This window comes from Gossypium hirsutum, chromosome A07 (genome assembly GCF_007990345.1).
Source record: "Gossypium hirsutum isolate 1008001.06 chromosome A07, Gossypium_hirsutum_v2.1, whole genome shotgun sequence".
Lineage (NCBI taxonomy): Eukaryota > Viridiplantae > Streptophyta > Magnoliopsida > Malvales > Malvaceae > Gossypium > Gossypium hirsutum.
This window is the reverse complement of record NC_053430.1, coordinates 25220846-25246839: the sequence shown is the minus strand read 5'-3', so window position 1 is coordinate 25246839 and position 25994 is coordinate 25220846. Positions and strand designations below refer to the sequence as shown.

General features: G+C 32.3%; 1 protein-coding gene, 2 long non-coding RNA genes and 1 pseudogene across 3 annotated transcripts; 3 read left to right on the top strand and 1 right to left on the bottom strand.

Moving 5' to 3' along the window:
• Positions 1-772: 772 nt before the first annotated feature.
• LOC121232239 (uncharacterized) lies at positions 773-3234 on the bottom strand. Its single transcript, XR_005930589.1, has 2 exons — positions 3030-3234; positions 773-1269 (listed from the first exon to the last, which is right to left on the bottom strand). It is a non-coding gene; the product is annotated as an uncharacterized lncRNA (long non-coding RNA).
• A 4319-nt stretch (positions 3235-7553) lies between these two features.
• LOC121203685 (uncharacterized) lies at positions 7554-8844 on the top strand. The gene is made up of 3 exons (XM_041074123.1): positions 7554-7826; positions 8210-8533; positions 8632-8844. Exons 1-3 carry the CDS (start codon positions 7554-7556, stop codon positions 8842-8844), a joined length of 810 nt encoding a protein of 269 aa, XP_040930057.1.
• A 3751-nt stretch (positions 8845-12595) lies between these two features.
• On the top strand, positions 12596-15425 carry LOC121232238 (uncharacterized). The gene is made up of 2 exons (XR_005930588.1): positions 12596-12749; positions 15085-15425. It is a non-coding gene; the product is annotated as an uncharacterized lncRNA (long non-coding RNA).
• A 6872-nt stretch (positions 15426-22297) lies between these two features.
• Positions 22298-25304, top strand: LOC107953073 (calcium-dependent protein kinase 8-like; annotated as a pseudogene).
• The last annotated feature ends 690 nt before the right edge of the window (positions 25305-25994 follow it).

Sequence of the window (25994 nt, the reverse complement as noted above, 5' to 3'; positions counted from 1 at the left end):
TCAACCGACATATTTTTGGATAAAATTGTGTATCATCATTGTGACAAAAACAATCATAGTTTATTTTTCAAAACTACAACTTGGCTTATCCCTTAAAATGACACTTTTTTTTTCAAAACACCAAAAGTGTGTTCAATCACGCTACGTAATTATGAATGTAAATGATTGAATATATTTTCTTTACCATATATAGGTCTACCTCTACGAAAGTCAGGTAAATGATATTGTTTCCCTCTATATAGTCCAAAATAATTGTTCATTTGAGGATATCCAGAATCAACAAGATAATATTTTCTTACATATCATAATATGATAAACAATTAATTCAAGAGTTGTTTATTTTTTAAATTAACAATTAAAGAACTTATACTTTATTATTTAAAAAAGAAATAAATGAAATATCTTACCATTTGATGGGTGCGGAAATTTGTATTTTATATCTCGAATTGCATCAAGAAATATTCTAGTGTCATGCGCCAATCCTTCCCATCCAGCCATAACAAATGTGAAACACATTAAAATCACATACTGCCATAACATTTTAAGTTGGGACACATTTTCTTCCAATGTAGGGAATTTGTTCATTTGGTAGAAAAATAGCGGCAATATGTATACCATCAATTGCATCTATGCAATCCTGAACAAAAAATCATACTAGTCTCATGCAAATTTTTAGTTAAAAAATATTAAAATATAATAATATAATTTTAAATTTTTACCTTAAAAATGCGACATATATCTAGATCGTTATGTATTTGTTCGAGTATTGAGCTAAAAGAACGATCATCGGGTGCAATTATATTAATAGTCATCCTTGAAACTTTCTCAAGCACAATTACAAAGTGTCAACTTATTGTTGCTCCATACCTTTGAAATCTTTCTCGACATTGAGAAACTTTAGCACTAGTGCCCAAGATGTACAAAAAAAATTCTCAACATTTCACGAGAAGATATGTTTCTTGAAGTTTGGAAATTGTATCTTGTCTCCAAAACTCCCAACAAGCTTGTGAATACAATTTTTGACATCTTAAAATTAATCATGCAACATGATTCATGACCATCAAAGATCTTTCAGATCCATGACTCACCTGATTGTTTTGAATCCATGTATAGTTGCTTCAATATATACTTCTCATAATATCATTACACAGAAGAAGATACAACATGAAATAATCGGTTAAAACTTTTCATGCGTTGTTCTTTTCCCTTTAATCATCACTTCCGTCACCAATAGAATTGTCAACCATACTCATCACCTGTAAACAAATTCTATATCCAAAAACCAAACATAAACAACTATTGATAAAACTAGATTACACATAAATAAATAGTCAAACAAAGATTACACATGGATGGCATTTATAAGTCACATAGTAGATATCTCAAGACCCTAAAAAATTTTGAACTCTCCTTTATTTCCGTCTTAAGTCACCAAGCTCTAATCTTGGGATTAATTGATAAAAACACAATTCGCTTGTCCTTATTGATTAATAATTTCAATGATAAAAAAATATAGCGAACTAGCTTCTAGAACTTCCTCTTACAAATTATCAAGCACTTTGATTGCTTGTAGAATATCATATGGATCCATAACATGAGTCAAGCTAGATGTGGCTTGACTCATATTGTCAGTTGCACTGCATAATTTTTCAATTTGACTAGACAATCTTACAGTCTCTCTAATTTTTTTTGAGGATTTCTTAATTCTAATTTTAAAGTGTGAAGTTCCTACCTCAAGTGTTTTTCATTTTTGATTGTTTTCATCAAAGTCACGTCCCACTTGACTTGAAATGTGAACATCATTTATCGTATTTTCTTCCTCATTCTCTCCAAGTATGTCATTGTCAAAATCTTCAAAAAAGTCACTAGGGAGTATACTCGAAGAAGGTGTCTATGCTTTATCACCAGTGATAACTATCCTCATAAACATTTGATCCAACTTCCCTTCGAATTTAGGATCAATGCTCAAAGTTCTAAATTTTTGAGCTTCAGGCACAACCTATATATAAATTGATACTTTAATAAAAAACTAATAATAACCTCATAAATAAGAAAAGAAAAAAATGATAAGAATTATTAATTACCTTTAGCCTACTCTCTCACCAATCATTTGATGTATCAATGGTTCTTTTTATAAGATTCCACCCTAGATCAGTATCTTTGCCTTTAAGCTTTTACCAAGTTTTCCATTCTTTTTTCAAGGCATCCCACCTATTTTTAAATTGTCTTTGTGAATAAGTCTTGCCTGTTTCAGTCTCGAAGTTTACCGTTATTTTTAGCCATCCCTCTTTTGTGAAATTAGTATCAAGTCTATTGCCTTCCAATATCTCTTTAATACAAAGATTACAAAATATTTCTATTAATCTCTTATCCTACATTGCTTTGACCTTTTCACCATTAACTTCAACGACCTATGTACTTTCCATCTATTATATAAATATATATATGATCACATATAGAAAAATTGAAAACCAATATGACAAAAATTCTTAAAATTTAAATAATTAATCTTTAAATGTATTTTGTATATATCAATCATCCCATACATACGACAATATTATTTATGTTTGTTCATGAATTTTACAATTTTTTTTAGATAAGTATTTCACAAGTTAAACATTATGTATATGGACATATATCTAAAAGCGTACAAGTGAGAGTTTAGTTGGGTTCGTGCTTTTGGTGGACATGCTTCTTCAGCTAGCGAAGCAAACGAGCAAATCATAGAAATTTGACAGGGAATTCTCAAATAGCTCAGGTAAATTCACTACTGATATTCATTTATAGATCAAAATTAGTAGTAAATTCAAGCATTCGATGAGGAATTTAAAAGGGAATAATCAACAAATTACTGTATATTATACTATCAATGAACACAAAAGCAAATCCTATACAGCTTGTCAAGAGTTAAGAACAACAAAGTGAATAGAATGAGGCCAAACAAAACCCATTTTTAGATGGAGACCAAAGCCATTTACCTCTCACGGAGAAAGTAGAAAAGTAAGAAAATAATAACAATAAAAACATACCTTAAAGGAACAAATATCAAAAGATGTATTTTTGAAGAAGAAGGGCAAGTCCTCTTCCACTGCTACTTCACAAATTAGACTTCTATTCAAAGAAAATGAAAAAAGAGAAAATAGTTTAAAGAACTACTGCAAAAGTTGAAGAACCATAAAAAGGAAAAATTGAGAAAGTAGTTCAAAGAACTACTACAAAAGTTGAAAGAACCAGAGAAAAGTTGTTCTGGTTGGTGTATGGTAATAAAAAAAATATCGTTGATGTGTTTAAATGAGGGTGAAAAAGTAATTCAACACCCAAAAGTGATTTTGGTTGCAACAAAAGCTTAAAATTTCTACTTCTACATTTGGCCAATTTTTTGTGTTTGAGAAACATTTTTTTCTCTCAAAAGCATCTTCTTTAAGAAAAAAAATTATCCCAAAAGTGCTTTTTGTCCCAAAAGTGCTTCTTAGAAGCATTGCTAAACTAGCCCTAACTTTTCAGTGGATGCTTTTATTCATATAATGAATTTAAAACATAAATTATCAGATAATGAGTTATTTTGGAGAGCTTCAATGATTCCTTACAAAAAAAAGTGAACCCATTTCAATCGACTTTGATTCAAAAACCCATGATTTTCAACATGAAAAAAAATATTTCAAAATTCTTGAAAATGATGATTTCTTGTTACTATCAGTAAGGAGGAGATGAAAATGTTGTAGTTTTGGGTTAAAATGATTTGTTTATAATACGATATGGAAATTATGTGGAATAAAAATAAAGGTTAAAAAAATCATTAAGTTAACAACCACATCAGTCGGCTTTTAGCAATTTAAAGGTTTAAATTTTAAAAAATACGAAAGAATAAGTCAAGTAATCATTTTATAACTTTTTAAAGTCAGATGACCTTACAAGAAAATTTTTAATAATCAAGTGAATATTTATGTAGTTTACCTTAAATATCAAAGTATCAACCTTTCCTTATTCATTTATCCTTTAGGCTTAGCTTGTTTCGTTATTCCTATATATATATTAATAATTATTATAAATTTTAACAATAATTTTTACAATTGTTAATAAATTTTACAATGTTCTAATATATTTTTATAATATCTAAAACACATCTAGAATGAGCCTTGACAAAGATATCCACGTTCAGATAAATCTAGATATTCATTTGTCCAGATTCATTCTAAACATGCATTTTTTGTAAATTTTAATGTTTTTTTAAATATGTAACGCCCCAAATTTTTAATTTTTGTTTTTGTGTAGGTGTGACACAACTGTGTATCACTTCAGTGGTTAAGTGTTCTGGGTATATGTGAGAGGTCCCAAGTTCAAGCCTTGACTTGTGTAAATTTTGATATTTTTATGAATTAAACCCTATCCCTAGTTAGTAGGCTTATAAGTAAAAGTGTGTAAGTAATTAACAAAATAGGTCTGCTGGTCTGGTGGTTAAGTGGAGTGTTAATTGGTTGGAGGTCTTGAGTTTGAATCACTGCATGGGCAAGGAGATTATTTTTGTTCGGTTTGGTGATGAAAAGTTTGAGTTATATCAGATAACTGAGTAGTGGGTGGTTGAGATGATATGGGTAATGGATTGAGTGAATCAGTTTTCCTCAAAAATCTTCTCTATAACCGACGCTGTTCCCTTCCTCTGTTGGTTTTCTTTTCTTTTTCATCCATATTTTTCTCTATAGCCAAAAATTTTCCTCGATTTTCCCTACTTTTTGTTGTTTCTGTATTTTTGCAAATCATCATTGTGGGAGCCATCTTTGAGTTCATCTACTCCAGTAAGTTGGGGTAAGCGTGTTTTAGTTTTAAATTTCTTAAATCGGTGATTAATAGAATGGTTTCGTGTTTAGGAGACTTTTAAGCGGCTACAGAGTTTTAATCGGTATCGAGGAGGTGCGATTTCATTATTGTACATCCAAGGTAAGAGTTGTTGGAATATTTGGGAATACATGTTCTTGATAAACTGGTTTAGTATAGGTTTAAGTGATTGAAATTGGGTTTCGGTTGGTCAAATATAGGTTCTGGAGTGCTCGAGAGTGTTGTTGCAGCGAATCGATACTAGGTGTGTACCCGAAACGTAGAAAATAGGGTTCGGTGAAAAGCCAAAAAAGCTTACTGTCTATGCCACACGGGCGTGTGGTCGTCCGTGTGGTAGGTTATGTGACGGTACACGGGCGTGTGATCGACGAGCCTGGCCATGCGCATGACATGGTCGTGTAATGGCCAGACGAGGCCGTGTGCGACACACAAGCTCGACCAATTTGGGCCGTGTAGGCCACACGAGCGTGTAGCCCCACATGGGTAAACCACACAGGCGTGTGAAATTCTGGGCCAGGTCGTGATATTCACACGGCCAAGGCTATTTAGGGCCGTGTGAGCCTACACGGGCAAACAATATGGGCGTGTGAGCCTATTTTCACTGATTTGTTGCTAAGGTTGCACGGGTCACCTGAGACGACTGTAAACCTACTGTAGGGTCGGTAAGTTTACCTAGACCCTTAATTGTATGAAATGACTGAATGACTGTTAAACATATATAAGTGTTTGAGCATGATAATATTTCAATGAACTGATATTATATGAACTGTAATATGAGAAAGCATGACATAATTGTATGCTACACTGCATCGGGTTGGGGTTTGATATTGATTGAAGGAAGTGTACTGAAAGGCTTTGAGCCTAACTTACTTACAGCTCGGCTGCAAATCACTGTTTAGTGCCGCATTCGATGCTATTTGGAGTGCAGGGATGGATGGGTTGATTATATCCCCACATGGAGTATAAGGTTGGACGGAGATAGAGTGTAGAGGCTGGTTGGGTAGGATTCTTATACCTGCATATCTGTTACTGAGATGGGCTAATGCCCTAATGCTTACTGTTACTGAAATGGGCTAAGGCCAAACTGAAACTGATACTGATATTGAAAAGGGCTTAGGCCCAGACTGTGAATATTTGTTTACTGTTTGTTTGTTTGTATTGGGATTACACACTGAGTTTACGTAAACTCACCCCTTCTGCTTAATCTGTACAGGTAATCCTCAGACTTAACGGATCGGTGCAGCGGAGGACTTGACGGTGGCCACACGTAATTAAACTATTTTAACTTCAACTTTGGATATTTAATTCTTAATTATTTTCTGGGTTAATTCTTGATGTAAATTGCGGACTTTCTAGGACTTTTACTTAATTTAGGTTATTATTTATTTTTTATGGATTTATAATTGCTAAGACATTTAAAAACTAGGTTTAAAAAAAAGTTTTCTCTAAACACGCGATTACTCAAAACGACTTTTAAAAGCTTTCGCAACGAAATTTGTTAAAACGTTTGACTGGATAAATAACAATTTTGGGGTCAATAAGTGGAAACAAATGAAAATTCTATTATCGTAACAACTTAGTTTTAAACGTTATCATGTGACATGGCCAAATTCGGCCATAATGTCTAGACTGGGTTCGGGGTTTTACAAAATATATGCTGACATGACATGCTTATCCAGGTGGTTTCCATGTGCTAGTTTCTCGTTGCTTCCGTTAACCACATCAACATCCATTATTGATCAACTATGGTTTCTATTAACTAAAGGGCTTAATTGATTTTTTTCACCACTAAGGGCTCGTTTGGGTGCACTTTTTCCTAAGAGCTTAATTGATTTTTTTTAAATTTTTTATTAAGGGTTTTTTTTATCTTTTTTCTTATATTTTTAAATCAAAAGCCTCTAAAAAATGAATATGTATAATATAGATGATCTAATATTATGATATGTGTACTGTCTTAAAAATCCACTCAAGTTGTGTTTGGTAGATTAGAAAGAAAATTGATATGTGCAGCAAAGAAAGCAATTGATAAAGGGAAGGTAATGACCATTGTAGATGAAGATGATGACAATGTAATAAAGAAAACTAGGAGATTTAATGTGCCTCTTACTGTCAAGGACTGCAATAAAAGGTTGAAGACGATATGTGTGCCAACTTTGAAATTGAATACTCCATCAGACTAAAGAAACCAAAGTGTAATGCCCCAAAATTTAAATTTTTGTTTTTATGAATGTATGACACAATTGAGTATCTGCTTCAGTGGTTAAGTGTTATGGGTATGTGTGGGAGGTCCTAAGTTCAAGCCATGACTTGGCCAAATTTTGGTATTTTTATGAATAAAGCCCAATATTTGGTCAATAGACTTTTATTTAATTATTGATAAGCTTATATCAGAATGGGCCTATTGGTTTGGTGGTTAAGCAGTGTGTTGGCTTACTGATGGTCTTGTATTTGAATCCCTGCGTGAGCAAGAAAGATTATTTTTGCTCGGTTTGGTGGTTGAGAGTTTGAGTTGTATTGGAAATCTAAGTAGTGAAAGTTTGATGGAGAGAATTTATGAGTGAATTAAGGGATTTTGGGGTTATCGAGATTCTTATCGAATTATTCTGTTCATATTTTTCTTTTTTTTCCCCAAAAATAAAATTTTCAGTTTTCTCTTTTCATCTTCTCCCTTTTTGCTGTCTTTCTCCTTTTCCATTATTTTTCCTTGTTGCCTAAATTCTATGGAACTTAAGGCTCAGATTCAGGAGTTGTTGGATCGTGGGGTCATTCGTCTTAGTGTGTCTCTGTGGGGAGCACCTGTTATTTATGTGAAAAAGAAAGATGGGACAATGAGGATGTGTATTAACTACCGTCAGTTGAACAAGCTAATGATCAAGAATAAGTACCCACTTCCAAGGATAGATAACTTATTTGATCAGTTCAGAGTGGCCTCTGTGTTTTCTAAGATCAATCTGAGTTTGGGCTATCATCAGTTGAGAGTTAAGGAGGCCGATGTGCATAAGATGACATTTAGGACTTGTTATGGACATTATGAGTTCCTAGTTATGCCCTTTGGTTTGACTAATGCACCAGCGTCATTTATGGATTTAATGAACCAAGTATATTAGCCCTACCTGGATCACTTTGTAGTGGTGTTCATCGACGACATTTTGGTGTATTCTAAGATAGAGGATCAGCACGATGAGCATCTCAGAGTGGTTCTACAGATTCTTCGGGAGAAACAGTTGTATGCGAAGTTCAGCAAGTGTGAGTTCTGGCTTCAGGAAGTAACATTTCTGGGACATGTAGTTTCTGCTGAGGGGATACGAGTCAATCGTTATAAGATTGAGGCTGTGTTGGATTGGAAACAATCGAAGAATATGCCTGAGATCTACAGTTTTTTGGGGCTGGCAAGTTATTACTAATGCTTCGTAGAAGGGTTCTCTTTGATCGCGGCTCCATGACTAAGCTACTGCATAAAGGAGTCACTTTCGTTTGGTCTGATGCACAACAGGAGAGCTTTGATAAGCTCAAGATGATTTTAACTCGGGCTCCTGTTTTGATACAACTTAAGCCCAGTAAAGACTTTGTGCTATACAGTGATGCATCACATGTGGGTCTAGGTTGTGTTCTAATGCAAGACGAAAATGTAGTTGCTTATAAGTCTCGACAACTCAAGACTCATGAGGCTAACTATCCGATGCATGATCTGGAGTTGGCAGTGATAGTCTTCGCTCTAAAAATCTAGAGGCATTACTTGTATGGTGAGAAGTGTATCATCTACACTGATCATAAGGCATCAAACATCTCCTCACCCAGAATGAGTTAAATCTTAGGCAGCGTAGATGGGTTGAACTGCTTAAGGATTACAACTGCACTATCGAGTACCATCCTAGTAAGGCCAATGTGGTGGCCGATGCGTTAAGCCGTAAGGCTATGATCAATCTAAAAATGATGTTCGCTCGACTTAGTCTCTTCGACGATGAGAGTCTGTTGGTAGAACTTCAAGTTAAACTGACATGGATTGATTAGATCAGAGATAAACAGATAGGGAATAAGTCTCTAGAGCTTTTTTTCTGTCAGGCTGAGAGTGGTACTACTATGAAATTTGGGATTAATAAAGATGGGGTATTGTGTTTTCACGATCTTTTGTGTACCGAATGATGGGGTTTTAAGACAATCGATTCTGAGGGAAACGCATTGTAGCCCCTTATACTATGCATCCCTGCGGGAACAAGATGTACCGAGATCTGCGAGAATTATTCTGGTGGCCAGGGTTGAAGTGTGAGGTTACTGACTTCATTGCTCGATGTTTGACTTGTCAAAAGGTTAAGGCTGAACATCAGTTACCTTCGGGTTTGCTGCAGCCGGCTAAGATACCGTTATGGAAATGGGAGCGAGTAACGATGGATTTCGTTAGTGGGTTACCTTTAACACCAATTAAGAAAGATTCTATCTGGGTCATCGTGAATCGATTGACTAAATCTACTCACTTTATTCCGGTCAAGACGAGTTTCTCCCTGCAGAAATTAGCTAAGCTCTACATTTCTGAAATAGTGAGACTTCACGAGGTACCTGTCTCAATCATCTCTGATAGGGATCCTCATTTTACATCTCGATTCTAGAAAAAGTTGCATGAGGCTTTGGGTTCGAGGTTAGACTTTAGTCCTACTTTCCATCCTCAGATAGATGGTCAGTCGAAGAGGGTGATTCAAATACTAGAGGATATGTTGAGAAGCTATGTTATTGATTTCCAAGGCAGTTGGGAGGAGTACTTGCCATTAGAAGAGTTTGCCTATAATAACGGCTTCCAGTCTAGCATCCAGATGGCACCTCTTACAAGGAACTATAAGGTCTTAAGTGCCGTACTCCCTTATGCTGGATTGAGTTGAGTGAGCGACGTATTTTGGGTCCAGAATTGGTTTCTGAAACTGAAAATAAAGTTAGATTAATTTGGGATCGACTAAAAGCGACTTTTGATATGCAGAAGTCATATGCAGATCTGAAACAATGACATTAAGGTTCTGAGGAGGAAATTCATTCCATTAGTGAAGGTACTGTAGTGAAACTATAGCACTGAGAAGGTTACGTGGGAACCTGAGGATGCGATGTGTCAACAGTATCTTCATTTATTCTGATCAGGTAAATTTCAGAGCCGAAATTTTCTATTAGGAGGTAGAGTTGTAACGCCCTAAAAGTTATATTTTTGTTTCTGTGAATTTAGGATACAAGTGTGTATCTGCTTTAGTGGTTAAGTGTTCTGGGAGTGTCTAAGAAATCTTGGGTTCAAGCCTTAGTTTGGGCAAATTTTGGTATTTTTCTAAATAAAGCCTTAACCTTGCTCAATAGGCTTATGTTTAATTTTTGATAAGAATATGTTAGAATGGGCCTACTGGTCTGGTAGCTAAGTGGAGTGTTGGTGTGAAGGAGGTCCTGGGTTCGACTCTTTAGGATGGCAAATGTTGTATTTTTACTTCTAGTATTGGATAGCGTTGTGCTGATTAGGGACTCTAAGTAGTGGTGTGTGGTGGGGGAGTGTGGGAATGGAAGTAGAAGGAAATTAAGGGATTTGGGGTGAGTTTAACTTTAGCCAGCAACTTTTTGAAAAAAATTCAGTTTCTCTCCCCTCTTGAAGGAATTCTGTTGTTCATTCTTCCCATTCCCCAGTCGAAATTCTCCCTTTTCTTTTCATTCTTTTTTTGCTTCCTTTTTGGTCGGCAATCGTTCTCCCTCCCCCACCTGTGACGTTTCATTGAATGACTGTGGTAAGTAGTCTCCTGTGGTTGTGAATTATGACGTTAAGTTTTGATTGAGGATAATTATTTTGATGTTTTGGCAGCATCGCTTTGCTAAGATCAAGACTCTTCTCGTGCTGCTTCATTAGCAAACCAGATTTGAAGTGTTAGGGGTAAGTTTCGATCGCTCGTCGATTGAGTAATCCGTTTGGATTGTTTTAATTCGATGATTGAGTGTCTAACTGAGTAGTTTTAGGCAAATATAAGTTCCGGAAGGCTCAGAGTTCATCTTAGCTTCAATCAAAATCAGGTGTGTACCTAAAAACACGAGAAACGAGGTTTTGACGAAAGTTAAAAACCTTTTTGTCGATGCCACACGGCCGTGTGGTAGGCCGTGTGGAAGCACACGGGCATGTAATCGACGAGCCAAGCAGTGCGCGCAAGACACGGGCACATGACATGATCATGTGATGGCCGATGAGGCCGTATGTGACACACAGGCTTAACCTATTGGGCCGTGTGGGCCACGCCGGCGTGTAAGCCCACACAGATGAACCATACGGGTGTGTGGAATTCTGGGCCAGACCGTGTGATCCACACGATCAAGGCCAATTTAGGCCGTGTGGGCCCACACGAGCAAGCCATATGGGCGTGTGAGCCCAATTTTCTAAAATATTCTAGAAGGTTGCTCGGGTCGCCCAAGTCGACTGGGACCTACTGTAGGGTCGGTAAGAGTTACTCGACCCCTGGTTACATGATCTGACTATATGTTATATGTGCTCTAGCATGTTACTCTTATCATGTAGACCGATTTGTATGTATGGTCTGTAAATTGCCTATTTGCACATCATGTATTGTATACTGCATTGCATCGGGGTTGGGTTATTGTATATGAAGGAAGTATTCTTAAAGGCTCCTAAGCTTGATATCTAGCAGCACAGCTGCAATTATCTGATTATGTGTCGTATTTCAATACAGCATGGTGTGTAGGGATGGGTGGGTCGATTTTATCCCCACATGGTGTGTAGGGTTAAACGGAGTTGGCGTGTAGAGGCTAGTGGGTAGGAATTTATTATTTTGCTCTGTTATACATGATCTATCTGAGATGGGCTAAGGCCCATTCGTATCTGATTTTGTATCTGAGTGGACTAAGGTTCACACCGGTTCTGTAAAGGGTTCAGGCCCAAGTTATCTGATATTTAGATGTATGCCTGATTTCCGCTATTGTGTATATTTTCTGAGGGGATTAAATACTAAATTTGCGAAAACTCACCCTTTTTATTTAATCTGTGTAGGTAATCCCCAGACTTGACGGTTCGGTACAACGGAAGACTCGACGGTGGCCACACATATTTAGACTGTTTTAAATTCAGTTCCGGTAATTATTTCTTTTTAATTATGTTTCGAGTTGGTTGATGTAATTTGGAACTTTATGGACTTTATTTTGATTTTTGAACGGTTTTTGGGTTTTTATACTAAACTCGCTTCCTAAAAGCTAATGTTTTCGTACACGAGACGGCTTCCAAAAATTTTATAGGGTTTTCAAAAGCTTCCACGCAAAAGAAATTTTTTAAATCAAATCAATTAAAATATGTTTTCTAGAACTAAGTAAAGTTAGTAATTGGAACGATTTTAAGGTCAATGCGTTTTCAAAAACACTCTCGTGTGACATCGCCAGATTCAACCATACTGTCCAAGCCGGGTTTGGGGTGTTACAGTTTGAAATTTATGTCTGTTTGATCGGTGAACATCGGTAATGCTCTGAAACCCTTTCCGACAACGGATATGGGTAAGGGGTGTTACAAGAATGATGGGTGTAGGGCCCAAAATTTGCTCGACCCAAACCACTAGAAGCTAAGTAGGCCCAAACCTAAGTACCCATTTACAAACATGGCCCAAACAGCCCAAAAACACAAACAGATTGCAAAAAATCTAGGAGCCATCATTTGCAACCCAGGCAGTCCCCAGGCACCGCATGTCACGCAACTCTCCGCATCGTGCACCACTCTACCTCCACGTCAGAGTCCACACCTAGCACGTACCTGCAAACAAGCAAAAGAAGTTGAAAAATTGGCTATAAAAGCCAAATTGAATCAAGTGTAAAGGGATCTTTTTTTTTGCTCCCGATTTTTGGATATACACAATAGCAGAACGTGCAAGAGTAATTGATATCAATAAAAAATCAGATTGAATGCCTAGAAGGTTGTTCTTTATTCTTTTCCATTTTGTATTTCTTTTTCTTTTTGTTTTTCTTGCTTTCTTTTCCTTGCAAACTGCTTTTGCATCAAAATCGGGGAAGAAGAGGCTTACCTGGCCTTACCCCGTGGTTCGTCGTCAGAGGTGGAGGCGCAGAAGCCCCGATGACCCTCGTGCGCGGCATCTCAAAGCAGAGGCGAATCCCTAACAGAGGGTGAAAGGGGGTTTTGAATTTTCTTGAAGATAATCTGCAAGGCTGCTGTTTGAGAGGGGGGGTTTCTTTCTTTTTAGCTTTTACAATACGTTTAAAACAGCACCATTTGGTGCTGGGCCCACACATTTGACCCAAAATGGGTAATTTATGTGTTAAGTCCTCCCTTTTGCGATAGTGATTAATTGGGCCTTGCTTATGCTTTCTTGGATTCTTTAAATTTATCCCTAAAATTTGCGTGTCATCCCAGTTTAGTCCGCGTTTAGGTGCAGCATTTTGGGACTTGGGAAATTTGCATTTTTAGTTCCTGCTTGTTAGTGCTTATCTAGTTCAAGTCCTGGATTTTGTTTTAATAATTCGATTTGTTCAAAACTATCCTCTAGATTTTGTTTGTGTTCCAATGAAGTTCTTTCTTAGTTTTTTTAAATTCTTCTTTTTTTTTTATTTTTTATCTATTTTAATATTTTACGTTTAAAAAAAATTATTTTATTTTGTAATTTGTTTATTTTAAATTTTCTTATATACAATTTATTTCTTCTAAAAATCTTATTTTACTACATATATATATATTTATTTTAAAAAAAACACTATGATTCATTATTTTTATATTTTATACTCATTAAGTTTCTACTTTATGTGCATTATAAGTTGTTAACAAACATTTTTATGATTATTGGTTTTATATTATAAAGATTGTAATTCATATATATTCGTTAGTATATTTTTTTTATATAATGATACAAATAGTTTATTTATATTGTCTAGTATGTATATTATTTGTTTTAAAATTTGGCCTGAGCATACATTGCAATTTTTATGTACATAATTGATGTGACATTTTTGCTAATTTTAGATGTAAATTGTTTTGTACAGCATTTATGTTAAATTTCAACCCACAATATTTGTTTTGAAATTCATTTATATTAAATTTTATATTTAGGCATTAATGTTTATATATTGCCTGTTTGCCTATAGTTGTTTTTATGCATATTTATATTTATATTTATACCTTTGTACTACAGTCGATGAACGGTGAGCTATGATATTTATTGTTTGTTTCAAATTGTTAATTTCATTTTTTCCTATTTTCAAATAAATCGTATAAATGAGCTCCACTGCTTTTATAACCACTCGTGTTTCAAAAGAACCCTCTCAACATAAGGAAATATCTCGTATTTAGGGAGTTTGAGAGATCGTGCCCAATCGTGCTGGGTTTTGTTTTTTTCATTCGACCAAAATACGGAATATCCTTTGGAAATTTCGTCCATGTTTTTTAAAAAAAATTATAAAATGAGTCAATATTTCGTATTTGGGGAGTTTGAAAAATCGTGCCCAATCGTGCTGGGTTTCGTTTTTTTTTTCGACTAAAATATGAAATATCTTTTTTTTTTGAAATTTTCATCTACGCTTTCTTAAAATAAAACGAGGCAATATTTCGTGCTTGGAAGTTTGGGGAGTCGTGCCCAATCATGCTGGGCTTCAATTTTCCATTCGACTAAAATACAAAATATCCTTTTGAAGTTTCGTCCATGTTTTCTCAAATTAAAATGAGGCAATGTTTCGTATTTAGAAATTCGATAAATCGTGCCCAATCGTGCTGGGTTTCAATTTACCGTTTGGGCCGAATAGTCAAATATCCTCTTTAAAAAAAAAGTTTAAGAGCATGTGTTTTAGAAATCCTGAGGTGATCTTGTGTCGAGGGTTTAAAGTATTGTATCCAATCGTGCTGGACGTAATGTTTTATTCCTTCTAAGCGAGAGAATCTCAACATCCTATTCAAGTTATCCAAACGTTTCAAAGATTGTATTTTAAAATCTTTTCTAATTTTCAACATTAGGACATTAATCGATCAATACGGTATCGATTTTGGGCGTTGCGAGGGTGCTAATCCTTCCTCGCGTGTAACCAACTCCAGAATCCGTCTTCTAGTTTTTCGTAGACCAAAAACGTTGTTTTAATAAACCAAAATATTTTATTAAAATGATAGATCACAGGGTGACCCGATCACACCTAAACAAAAAGGATTGGTGGCGACTCCATTTTCGTTTTAAAGTCGATCTCTATTTTTCAAAATAAAAATGGTTTCGACAATGGGTCTTAATTTTGATTCTATTTCTTTTCAACATGCAGATCGTGAATCTAATTTAGTTGCTCATACAATAGCAAGCATGGGTTTCAAAATAGGGAACTCTCAATACTGGATTGAAGAAGTACCTCTTGATGCTATTGCGATTACTGAAAAGGATCGACATTTGATGCAGTAGCCTGACCAGGCTAGATCGATCATTGCTTGAGTTTTTGTGGAAGACGATCAGAGTTTTGAATTTGGATGACTGATACACAAAGAAGAAGATGCTTCTTTTGTGGTTTGATCGTTTTTTCTACTCTCATCGAGGCAGTTTTTATGTTTCTTCTCTCTCTCTCTCTCTTTTTTCTCTTTATTTGGTATGCTTTATTTATTGTTTTGTTAATTTTGCTTGCCCTTAAAGGATGTGTAGACGAACACGTGTGTTTGAGTTTGGTGTGGTTTGTTTTTATTATTAGTTCAAGAGGATCATCCATATTTTCTCTAAAAAAAACAAACAAGTAATTTAATCTATTTATTTTTAATCATATTAAATACATAAATAAAAAATTAATATATTTATCTCATTAAATATATTATTAAACTCAAAATAAATTTTAAAATTTTCTTATGTTCTAAATTAGAATATAATTTAAAAATTAATTCAATTGTACTTAAAATAAAAATAAAATTAATTAATTTTAATTATTACATAATGAATAAATAAATAAAAATGATAATTTTGTCTCAAAAATAAATAAAATGATTATTCATTATGTAATACTTTTTCGTTTCAAAATACTTCAAATTATTTAATTTTAATTTTATTTTAAATACAATTGAATTAATTTTTAAATTATATTCTAATTTAGTACATATTAAAATAGTAAAAGACGAAAACATCGTTATATGAATATACCATTGAATTATATGTTACTAATTTGAATGTTAATGGATTAAAATCAATTTCGAATTATTAGAAATTAGTCATTAAGTTATTCGTTAGGATTTTTCATTTCGAGTAATTGAATGAAGTTATTTGGTATCGAATATATTTATAAGTCTTTGATTAATTGTTAGAATTTTTTCAGAATGATTCGTTAAAGATGCTAAAACATCAAAGGTGAAGGGAAAGCCAAAATCATTGAAGATTGAATAGTCTTAGTTAAGCTTGCTTAGAAATTTTTTCGCATTCTAGAATTTATTTTGTGAAGTAATTGATTTAATGATTTTTTTAAATGATTAATGATGTTTTATTTAAATTGTTACATTTATAAAATGAAAAAAAAAACCAATAAAGCTAGTTGGAAATTCTTCAAATATAGTTGGCATGTCTTAGTGTATATTGTTTTGAGCATTTGGAGTATTGTCATTATTGTACTTTGTGCATTTAATGTTCGGTTGGTTATTGATTAATTCGTCTTTAACATGTAATGGAGTATTATTATTTTGTGTTTTTACTATTATTCATTGATTGTTATTGGGAGTTTGATTGGACACTCATGTGTCTGAATGTTATTGCTACCTATTGAATTCTTCAAGAATGATTTATTATTGTCTCAATGTGTTTTTTTTTAATTTGTAAAATCAAAAACCAAATACTTATACTAAGGTTCTGTTTGTTTCATTGAAAATGATTTCCGAAAAGTATTTTCTGCATTTCTCTTTATTTATTTCATGGAAATCAACTTGTTCAACGGAAAATGACTTATAGGTCAATGGAGAATAAGCCATTTTTATTGGTAAATGACTTAATTACCCTTTTTAAAAATGTAAGTCATTCTTCAGAAAATAGCTATTTTATATGTGATTTTATTTTTATATAAAAATTAACTTAAGTGAAGCTTAATATTATTATCTTAATAATAAAATTTTATTTTTAAAAATATTTAAAATTAATAAAATATAAATATAAAATATTATATTTTTAATATTATTAAGCATACATATTTAATTATTTCTATTTAATCATATAATAAATTATTAATATAATTTATCATTTTAATAAATTATTTACTATTTAAATTTTATTTTAAAAAATTTAAAAATAATAATTTTAAATAATATTCTTCATCTATTATTGAAAAATATTTAATATTAATATTTTAATAATAAATATTTATTACAATTATAAATATATTAATAATAAATGTTTTGTAGTATAAAGGTTATAATATGTCATAAGTCTATGTACTCTTCACAAATTTAGAATTTAGTCCATGTAATTTTATTTTCAAGAATTTAGTCCCTCTATTTTTTCAGATTTAAAAATCAAGTCCAATTGATAACATTGTTAATTTGTTTTTGTCAATTTTATTGATGTCACATTTTTAAATAAAAAATACTCGATATTCATGTAAATAAAAAATGACATTATAATAAATATGAATTTAACAAAATAATTTTAATAATACTAACAGAATTCTGATATCTAAAAAGTAGGACTAACTAAAAATAAAAGTACATGGATTTAATTTCAAATTTACAAAGAGGACAAGGACTTATGACTATTTTAACCTAGTATAAAAATATGAGTATTTGTTTAAATAATGCTTAGTTTCATTTATCCCTTACAACTCTAATGTGTCAGTATGTACTCTCATATATGTAATATATGTAATTTAAATTAAGTTTTAATTAAGCATTATTTATTATTAAGTTTATATATGACATTGATTATTACAAAATATTTTCTTGTTATAAAATAAATTTCGATAGTTAAAAGGAAATTGCACTATAATATTTTATAACAAATATTTCTATGACGTGTTTGTTTTTCAAAGAACAATGTAAAATATAAATTTATAAATATAAAATAAACTCCATTAAACAATAAAATGATAAGAAAATCTCAAATGTATGTTTGTTTCATTGAAAACAATTTCTATGAAATATTTTTAGGAAATCTGCTAAACAATAGAAAATATTTTATACAGATTCATCTAAACACCAGAAAATATTAACTTTTTCAGAAAAATAAATTATTTTTCCGAAAACCATTTTCAACGAGACAGACGAAGCCTAACAACACATTTGGTTGGGAGGAATGAAATAAGGTTGTAATGGAATAGAGTTGTAATGGAATAGAACTGTAATTAGTAATTCAATTGTTTGGTTGAATGGAATGAAATAGAGTTGTAATAGTATTCTTGTATTTGGTTAAATGGAATAGGTGTTGTAATAGCATAAGGAAAAAGTTGAAATTAATGACCAGAGTACCCTTAGTAGAAATTTTTTAAGTAGATTATTGTTATTGTTATTAAATTTTAATAGAATTATAATAATAAATAATTTAAGCATATTTTAATATAATTATTATTAAATACAATTTAATAATAGTATTTTTATTATTCAATTATTGTTAAATGTTCATATAAATTTAATTTAATTAATATAATTCATAAAAATAATAAAAATAATATCTAGAATATTTTAATATTATAATTAAATTCTAATAATTTAGTAACGTATATTATAAATATATCTATTAGTATAATTAATATATTATTTGTAAAAATATGATTTATTTCTAAATAACTTTATAAATATTATGTCAAAAAATAATATTTGAAAATAAATAATTTGACATTTATATTTAATAATAAAAACATTATTTAACAATAAATTTAATTTTATAAATTTAAAAATAAATCTAAAAATTATATTTGAAATTATTTTATTATATATATTTCTTTTGAATATAACCAACTGGATTTATTTAATATAAAATAGAAAAAAAATACAGTCAGACAAAACATAACAGCAAAAAAACAACCTTATTGAAAATAAAAAAATTAAAATAAAGACTATAATAAATAAAAATAAATGCAATAATAAATAAAACTATTAGAGCTTTCGAGGGACCCTAATTGCCCTAGTATTCACAATCCAATTGATGTTAAAACCATTAGAGCCTTCTGGAGATTTTATCTCTTTCTTTTCTCTAGAGCTTTATCTAGTTCTCTCTTTTTCTTTATCTTTTTTCCCTCTAGTCCGCTTTTTTTTTCTCATGTATCTTTCTCTCCAAAGCTTTCTCCTCTTTCAATTTTTTTGTTTAGTTTGTCTTAAAAGCTCAACAAAACCTATAGATCCATACATGCAAATCTCCCCCTTTTATTCTCCCATTGTCTGTCACAATTTTTTTTTCTTTCTGATTTGGGTTGTTTTGTTTTGTTTTATTTTTTAAAATTTCATTACTGGGTTTAAAACATGTCAGAGTGAAGGAGACCTTATATTAATTCTGTGAAAATAGCATTGTTGGATGAATTCTAAGTTGCGAAAGCATTTAATTGTAATGATTGGATTTCAATTTTTGTTTCTTCTTGATTTTTCTTCCTTAGCTAGCTAAAATTCATAAACTGAAATTATGGCTAATATGATTTTTTTGGTTTGGGGTATTTTTGAATAAAAAAAATTTGGTGGCTATTCTTTAGTTATAGCACGTAATGAGTATTCCGTGAGAGGCTGAAATGAGATTAGAATATTGCCTGGCCGTTTCACTCATTCAATTAAACTAAACAATGAAATAAAATTATTACAGTGAATAAGGTATAAATGGAATAATTATTCATGCTAACCAAACGTGCTTTTATGAGTAATTGTTGATATCTTTTAAAACTATTTTTTTTTGGATGAATTGTTGAATCTTTTATGTTTATTTTAGGCTTTGTTTGAAAAATTTTACTTATATGAGCAATTTTTCTTACTAAATAAATGTTAAGAATTTGTAAAACACTTATAGGATGGCTCATATGATACAATTATGTTGGAAATGGCTTAATTGCAAGTTAGGATGATTTGAGCACGTAATTAATTGTATGATTGAATGATTGGGTTATCTTAGGAGCCGAAGTAATTTCATGTCCAAATTAAACTTTGGATCAGATATGAGGTTTACATTAATTGTATAAATTGATAATGATTAAGAGTTATCACATATTGACCCTTGTAAATGTTTTCAGAAATTGCTCAGGTGTAAATTGTTCTCATAGTTTGTTTTATGGGGTGCTAATAGTGAACGGGAGTATCATATTATTGTGATTTGCATTAGGGGGATCAGTTGTGTAAGTTGCGTGTTGCATGCATTATAATATGATTAAAAATATTTTAATGAGGTTTGGTTAGATACTCTTGTATCCGACATGATCTTCCACATGTAATGATTAATGAGGAAATGACTGAATAAAACAATTTATTTTTGTTAAAGTTAATTTTGAGGTTGTTTAACTATGAATTTTCATTAAATGATTGTAATTTTTGTGTGATGATATTATATTTGTTATGTATGTTAACTAATTTAAACGCTTGAAATTGAGTGTTATTATAAACTACTCTGGTAGAACACTACTGAGATCAGCTCTTAATTTTATTGTTTCATGCGTTGATTATAAGTAGGGAGGAGTGAAAATTCATAGACAAACATTATTTCAAGAGTCTACACAATTTAAACTTTCGTAAAAACTTATCATTTAAAAGGTTAGATATAAGTAATTTAAGCTTCGATTTTTAAATGAATTGCTATGGTGTCATGACTATTTTGGTAAAATTGGGTAGTTTAATTGCTATTAAAAATAGATTTTTATGCCATGTTACAACTTTTAATTTACTAGCAACACTAAATTTTCATCTAGCTGTTGTAACTTGTCCTTCTAGTATAAATTGAATGTGTTTTGGATTGTCAAATCCAGTTGGTGTTTAATATGTTTTGGTATGGTTGAAACATTTTAATCGAAAAATTATATTTTGGGGCTTGAGTTTTAGTACCTCAAGTCGTTATATATGACCGCTAAAATTTCAAAATAGAGAAGCTTATATCTGTATATGACCTCTCTCTCTATATCAATGACTCAGTACTCCAAAACATCACTGCGGAACTTTATATATTGTATGAGGAATAGAATACATATTTGTACCAACAGCCATTTATTGTTCTACCTTTGCATGATAATGCAGATATATATATATATACACATATGTTGCGCATTGTATTTTTATATTAGTTATTTAAATGTATTTGTCTTATATTATCAAAATTTAAATAAAATTAAAAATAAATATATTAGGTATAATGTGTTAATCATATTTAAATACATGATATTTGACAATTATTTTCGTAGAATATCCAAATTTAATGTCATTTTATTGGTAAGTTAGAGACATTCTAGATGAGGAAACAACGGCAAAAAATGTATTGGATGTCAAACTTGAAAAATAAGCGCAACAAACTTGAAACGAAAAAGGATGTCAAACTATGACTAAACTTTTGACCTCATACACTCATATTTTGAAATAAATTCAATTTATTATCTAGATGTTCGTTCTTATTACCAAAGGTTAATTTTTGTTTATGGACTCCAAGAGAGCACTGTCAATATTTAATAATAATAATAATAAAATAAAAGAATATTTAAAAAATAAAAGGGAAAGTATCCAAAATAGAAAGGCAATTGAGTTTTAAAAATGATGACATTTTATTTTGAGGTTTGTTTAGGTATTTTTGGAAGTAAATAACTATAAGAAAAAAAAGACAACAGAGATATTTATCTGTCTGTTTCTTGTTCAATCGTTGAATTGAAGAGACTAAAAAAGGTAAAAAGAAAAGAAAAGCTTGGATTTTTAATTTCTCAGGGAGGAAGAAGAAGAAGAAAGAAGAGAGAGGTTGCAGAGAGATAGAGAGGAAGTCTTCGCAAGGAGAGAGCTTTGACTCTCCTTCTTCTCTCTTCCTCTTTCTCATTGTTTCTTTTTATATCATTTCATTCTCACACATTGAATCACATTTCAGTTTACAAAACCCTTTTCATTTGTCTCAACATTCTTTAACATTTTTCATTGCCACGAGATTCTGGGTTTCTTTTTTTTTCTTTGAAGGTGAGTTAGTTAAATTTCCTCCTTTTTATTTTAAAACAAATTTCTTCTCTTTGTTTAACGTGGTTCATTTTTTAGGCAGATTGTCTTTTTCTCCGCCTCTCTTGTTGAGAGGGTTGTTTGTAAAGATTTTCTTTTGGGTTCTCTCTGTGAAATACTTTCAACTTCAAATCTTCCAACTTTCTTGGAAGTTCCTCTCCTTTTTCTTTTCTTTCCATTTTTGGTGTCTTTAATTTGTATTTTTGCCCAAAACAGAGACAAATATTTAAAGTTGTTTAATGTTATGGATTTGCGAGTTTAATTTTGGCTTATTGATGTATGGTTACCTCATAAGTTTTTATATATTTATATGTTTTGCTTATGGGGCTGAAATTCCAGGAAACTTGGACCAGAGCGAGTTGTTGGTTGTTTAACGTTGTGTTTTAATTCATGGGAAATTGCTGTGCTACCACCGGTCCTCTAGTGGATACTAATAGTAATAAAAAAAGGGGAAAAAGAACAAAGCTATTCCATATTCTGCAGATGAATATGGTGTCACCCATGGATCTACTGCGTTCAAGCTGCAGGTTTTAAACGAACTCACTGGCCGTGACATTTCAGCTCAATATGATCTAGGCCGTGAGATGGGTCGTGGCGAATTCGGTGTAACATATTTGTGTACTGATCCCAACTCAGGTGAAAAATTTGCTTGTAAATCCATATCCAAGAAGAAACTTAGGACTGCAGTGGATATCGAGGATGTGAGGAGGGAAGTACAGATAATGAAGCACTTGCCTAAGCATCCTAATGTGGTTACATTGAAGGATACTTTTGAGGATGATGATGCTGTGCACATTGTAATGGAATTGTGCGAGGGAGGGGAGTTGTTTGATAGGATTGTTGCAAGGGGACACTACACTGAACGAGCAGCTGCTGGGGTCATGAAGACCATTGTCGAAGTTGTTCAGGTCGAATTCTGAATTATTTTTCTGTTTCTGAATTGATATATAATCTTGCACTTCATATTTTAGTCTTACATTGTAGTTATGCATCATATGTTTGTTAAAACAACGGTTTTAGCATTACAGAAGCCCCGGTTACATTCTTGCAGTTCTGCTTTGAATTACATTTGGTAGTGATGAATGAATAGATTTTCTGATTGCTAGGTTGAATTTTTGTTGGTTTGGTATATAATCTTCCTTTGTGGATGTTCTTGTTTGCACCTACTAATCCACTCGTCTGGCCAATGTTAGCCATTCCTTTGGTATATAATCTTCATGTCCGCATAACCTCATGGTAGGTAATAAAATAATAAGGATGCTTTCAGGGCACCGAAGTTGCTGTCGATAAAAAGTGAATTACTTGAATGCAATTGCTCTCTATCTGGATGATAGTGCTTTTTATGTCTGATGAAGATAAATAACTTGGTCACGAACTTGTTGCAGATGTGTCATAAACATGGAGTCATGCATCGAGATCTCAAACCAGAAAATTTTCTATTTGCAAACAAGAAGGAAGCTTCCCCCTTGAAGGCAATTGATTTTGGGTTGTCAGTCTTCTTTAAACCTGGTATCGCACATCAGCTGTTGGGTTGCTTTAGCATCTCCTTTTCTATATTGGGGACTAACATTGCAAGAATGCTCTTTGTAACAGGTGAACTGTTCAATGAGATTGTGGGAAGTCCATATTATATGGCTCCAGAGGTTCTTAAACGTAATTATGGCCCTGAGGTTGATGTTTGGAGTGCCGGAGTTATCCTTTATATTTTAGTTTGTGGTGTCCCACCATTCTGGGCAGGTTGGTCTTTTAATCTTTGAGGACTTTTTCTTTGTTCACTTGGCTTGATGGATAATTGTGTCGTCTTTCAAAGCCTGTTGGCAAAGATGAAGAAAAAAATGTGCTTTTTCTTTTAAAATGCTTAAATATTATGTGATCAAGAGGTTCATATGTGTTTTTGCATACATTTTCCCTAATCTATTCTTGTGCTTTTAGAAAAATAGATATAAATAAATTTGTTGTATTTTATATAGAGACTGAGCAGGGAGTGGCGGAGGCAATTATTCGCTCTGTTATTGACTTCAAGAGGGACCCATGGCCTAAGGTTTCTGACAATGCAAAGGACCTTGTAAGGAAGATGCTTAATCCTGATCCAAAGAAACGGCTTACTGCTCAGGAAGTGCTCGGTAACCTTTTAGGCGCCTTCCTTGCGTGTTTTATTTACGTTGATGTCTTTTGAGTTTATACAAATAAATCATCTGAACTTGTTTGTGCAGAACATCCGTGGTTACAACATGCCAAGAAAGTTCCCAATGTACCATTGGGTGAGACTGTGAAAGCTAGGCTTAAACAGTTTTCAGTAATGAACAAGCTTAAGAAGAGAGCTCTAAGGGTAATAATTTAATCATCTCCTAGTAACTGGCTGTACATGTCTCTAGTCTTAACCTTTGGAGTTTTTCTTGATTTGCCAGGTGATTGCTGAGCATTTGTCTGTGGAGGAAGTAGCTGATATAAAGGAGACATTTGACATGGTGGACACCAAACAACGAGGCAAAATAACCCTCGAGGAGCTTAAGGCAGGATTGCAAAAGCTTGGCCAGCAGATTCCTGATGCAGATTTGCAGATCCTAGTGGGAGCTGTAAGATTATTTGTGCTTAACCATAAAATTTTAGATTTTTTGTCTCGTCAGTTAATGAGAAGTAATGCAACTGGTATATTTGAGCTCCAGCCATATTATGTTGGTTTTAACAGGCTGGTGGTGATGGTGATGGGACTCTGAATTATGGAGAGTTTGTAGCAGTTTCGGTTCACCTCAGGAAAATGGCGAATGATGAACACTTACATAAAGCTTTTGCCTTCTTGGATCTAAATAAAAGTGGGTATTTAGAGAAAGAAGATTTGCGAGATGCCTTAAATGATGAAGTTGACCCCTGTAGTGAAGAAGTTATCAATGCCATTATGCATGATGTGGACACTAACAAGGTGAATGAATCCTGCTGTAATGCATAATATCAGATCAGGCATTTCTTTTACAAGTACCGTTAAAAGCTTTTACATTTGAATTGCAGGACGGGCGCATAAGTTATGAGGAGTTTGCTGCAATGATGAAAGCCGGTACGGATTGGAGAAAAGCATCAAGACAATATTCACGAGAAAGATTTAACAGTCTAAGCATGAAGTTGATGCTGGTAGTGGCCACTTGAACAAAGGAACAAATGTTGGCATAGAAAGAGAGAAGAAAGGATTTTTGGTTGGAAAAATTGTTGTCAATTTTTTTTTCTTTTGTGAAATTAAATTTGGGACGGAACATAAAGTAGGGTTAGATTGATGTATGAATAGCCAAGATTTGTGATGAGTGAGTCGCAGAAGAGGAATAAAATGAAGCGTTTTACAAGTGGTGCTTAATGAATTAGGCTTTTATAATTGTAACAATCAACTTTTTTATTTCCTACGCCATTTTATTTTTAATTAATTTTTCAAATATTGTAAAACAAATTTTTTATTTGAATTATTCAATATAATTAAATTATATTAATTTGTTTAACAATTCATATATTATAATAGTAATTATTTGTTTTTATTAAGGATTATTTTTTATTTATTAATGATTATATTTGATGCAGCTCATAACTCACAATTTGACACCTCATCCATCAATAATATAAAATTTCTTTTGAAAGGCTTAAAAATAAATATTTTTAAATTTATTTAACATAATTAAAAATTAAATACATTGATTTATTGATAAAAAGATTTTTTAGTTCTTTTTTTATTTCGAAAATGAGCAAATAAAGACTATTACTTACCGTGTTAATAATTTTCAATTTGCAACTAAAGTTTTTTAGGTAATAAAATCATTCTCATCGACCAATAGAAATTTGACAAGTGGGTTTTTTATTTTAAACTTTTTTATCTTTTTTTCCTTATCACCGCATAAGATAAATTGGATGGAAATTATTAATACCTTAAGTAATTTTCTTCATTTTTTTCACTTTCAAAATAGATAAAGATTAAATTAATTTTTTTAGAATGACTAATTTATTCGATTTTAAAATTGAAAGGGACCTAAAAATTCTTTTTACCTGAAATCTTCTATTTTCAACTTTTGCCATGGCCGGCCAAGATTTAATTGTC

What these genes read in the sequence shown, in the direction of transcription:
- LOC121203685 (XM_041074123.1), top strand. Translation starts at nt 7,554, where the DNA reads ATGGAACTTAAGGCTCAGATTCAGGAGTTGTTGGATCGTGGGGTCATT. An exon ending in TGAGAGTTAAGGAGGCCGAT is followed by an intron (nt 7,827 to 8,209) that starts GTGCATAAGATG and finishes TGAGATCTACAG; the next exon opens with TTTTTTGGGGCTGGCAAGTT. An exon ending in TGCATGATCTGGAGTTGGCA is followed by an intron (nt 8,534 to 8,631) that starts GTGATAGTCTTC and finishes CTCCTCACCCAG; the next exon opens with AATGAGTTAAATCTTAGGCA.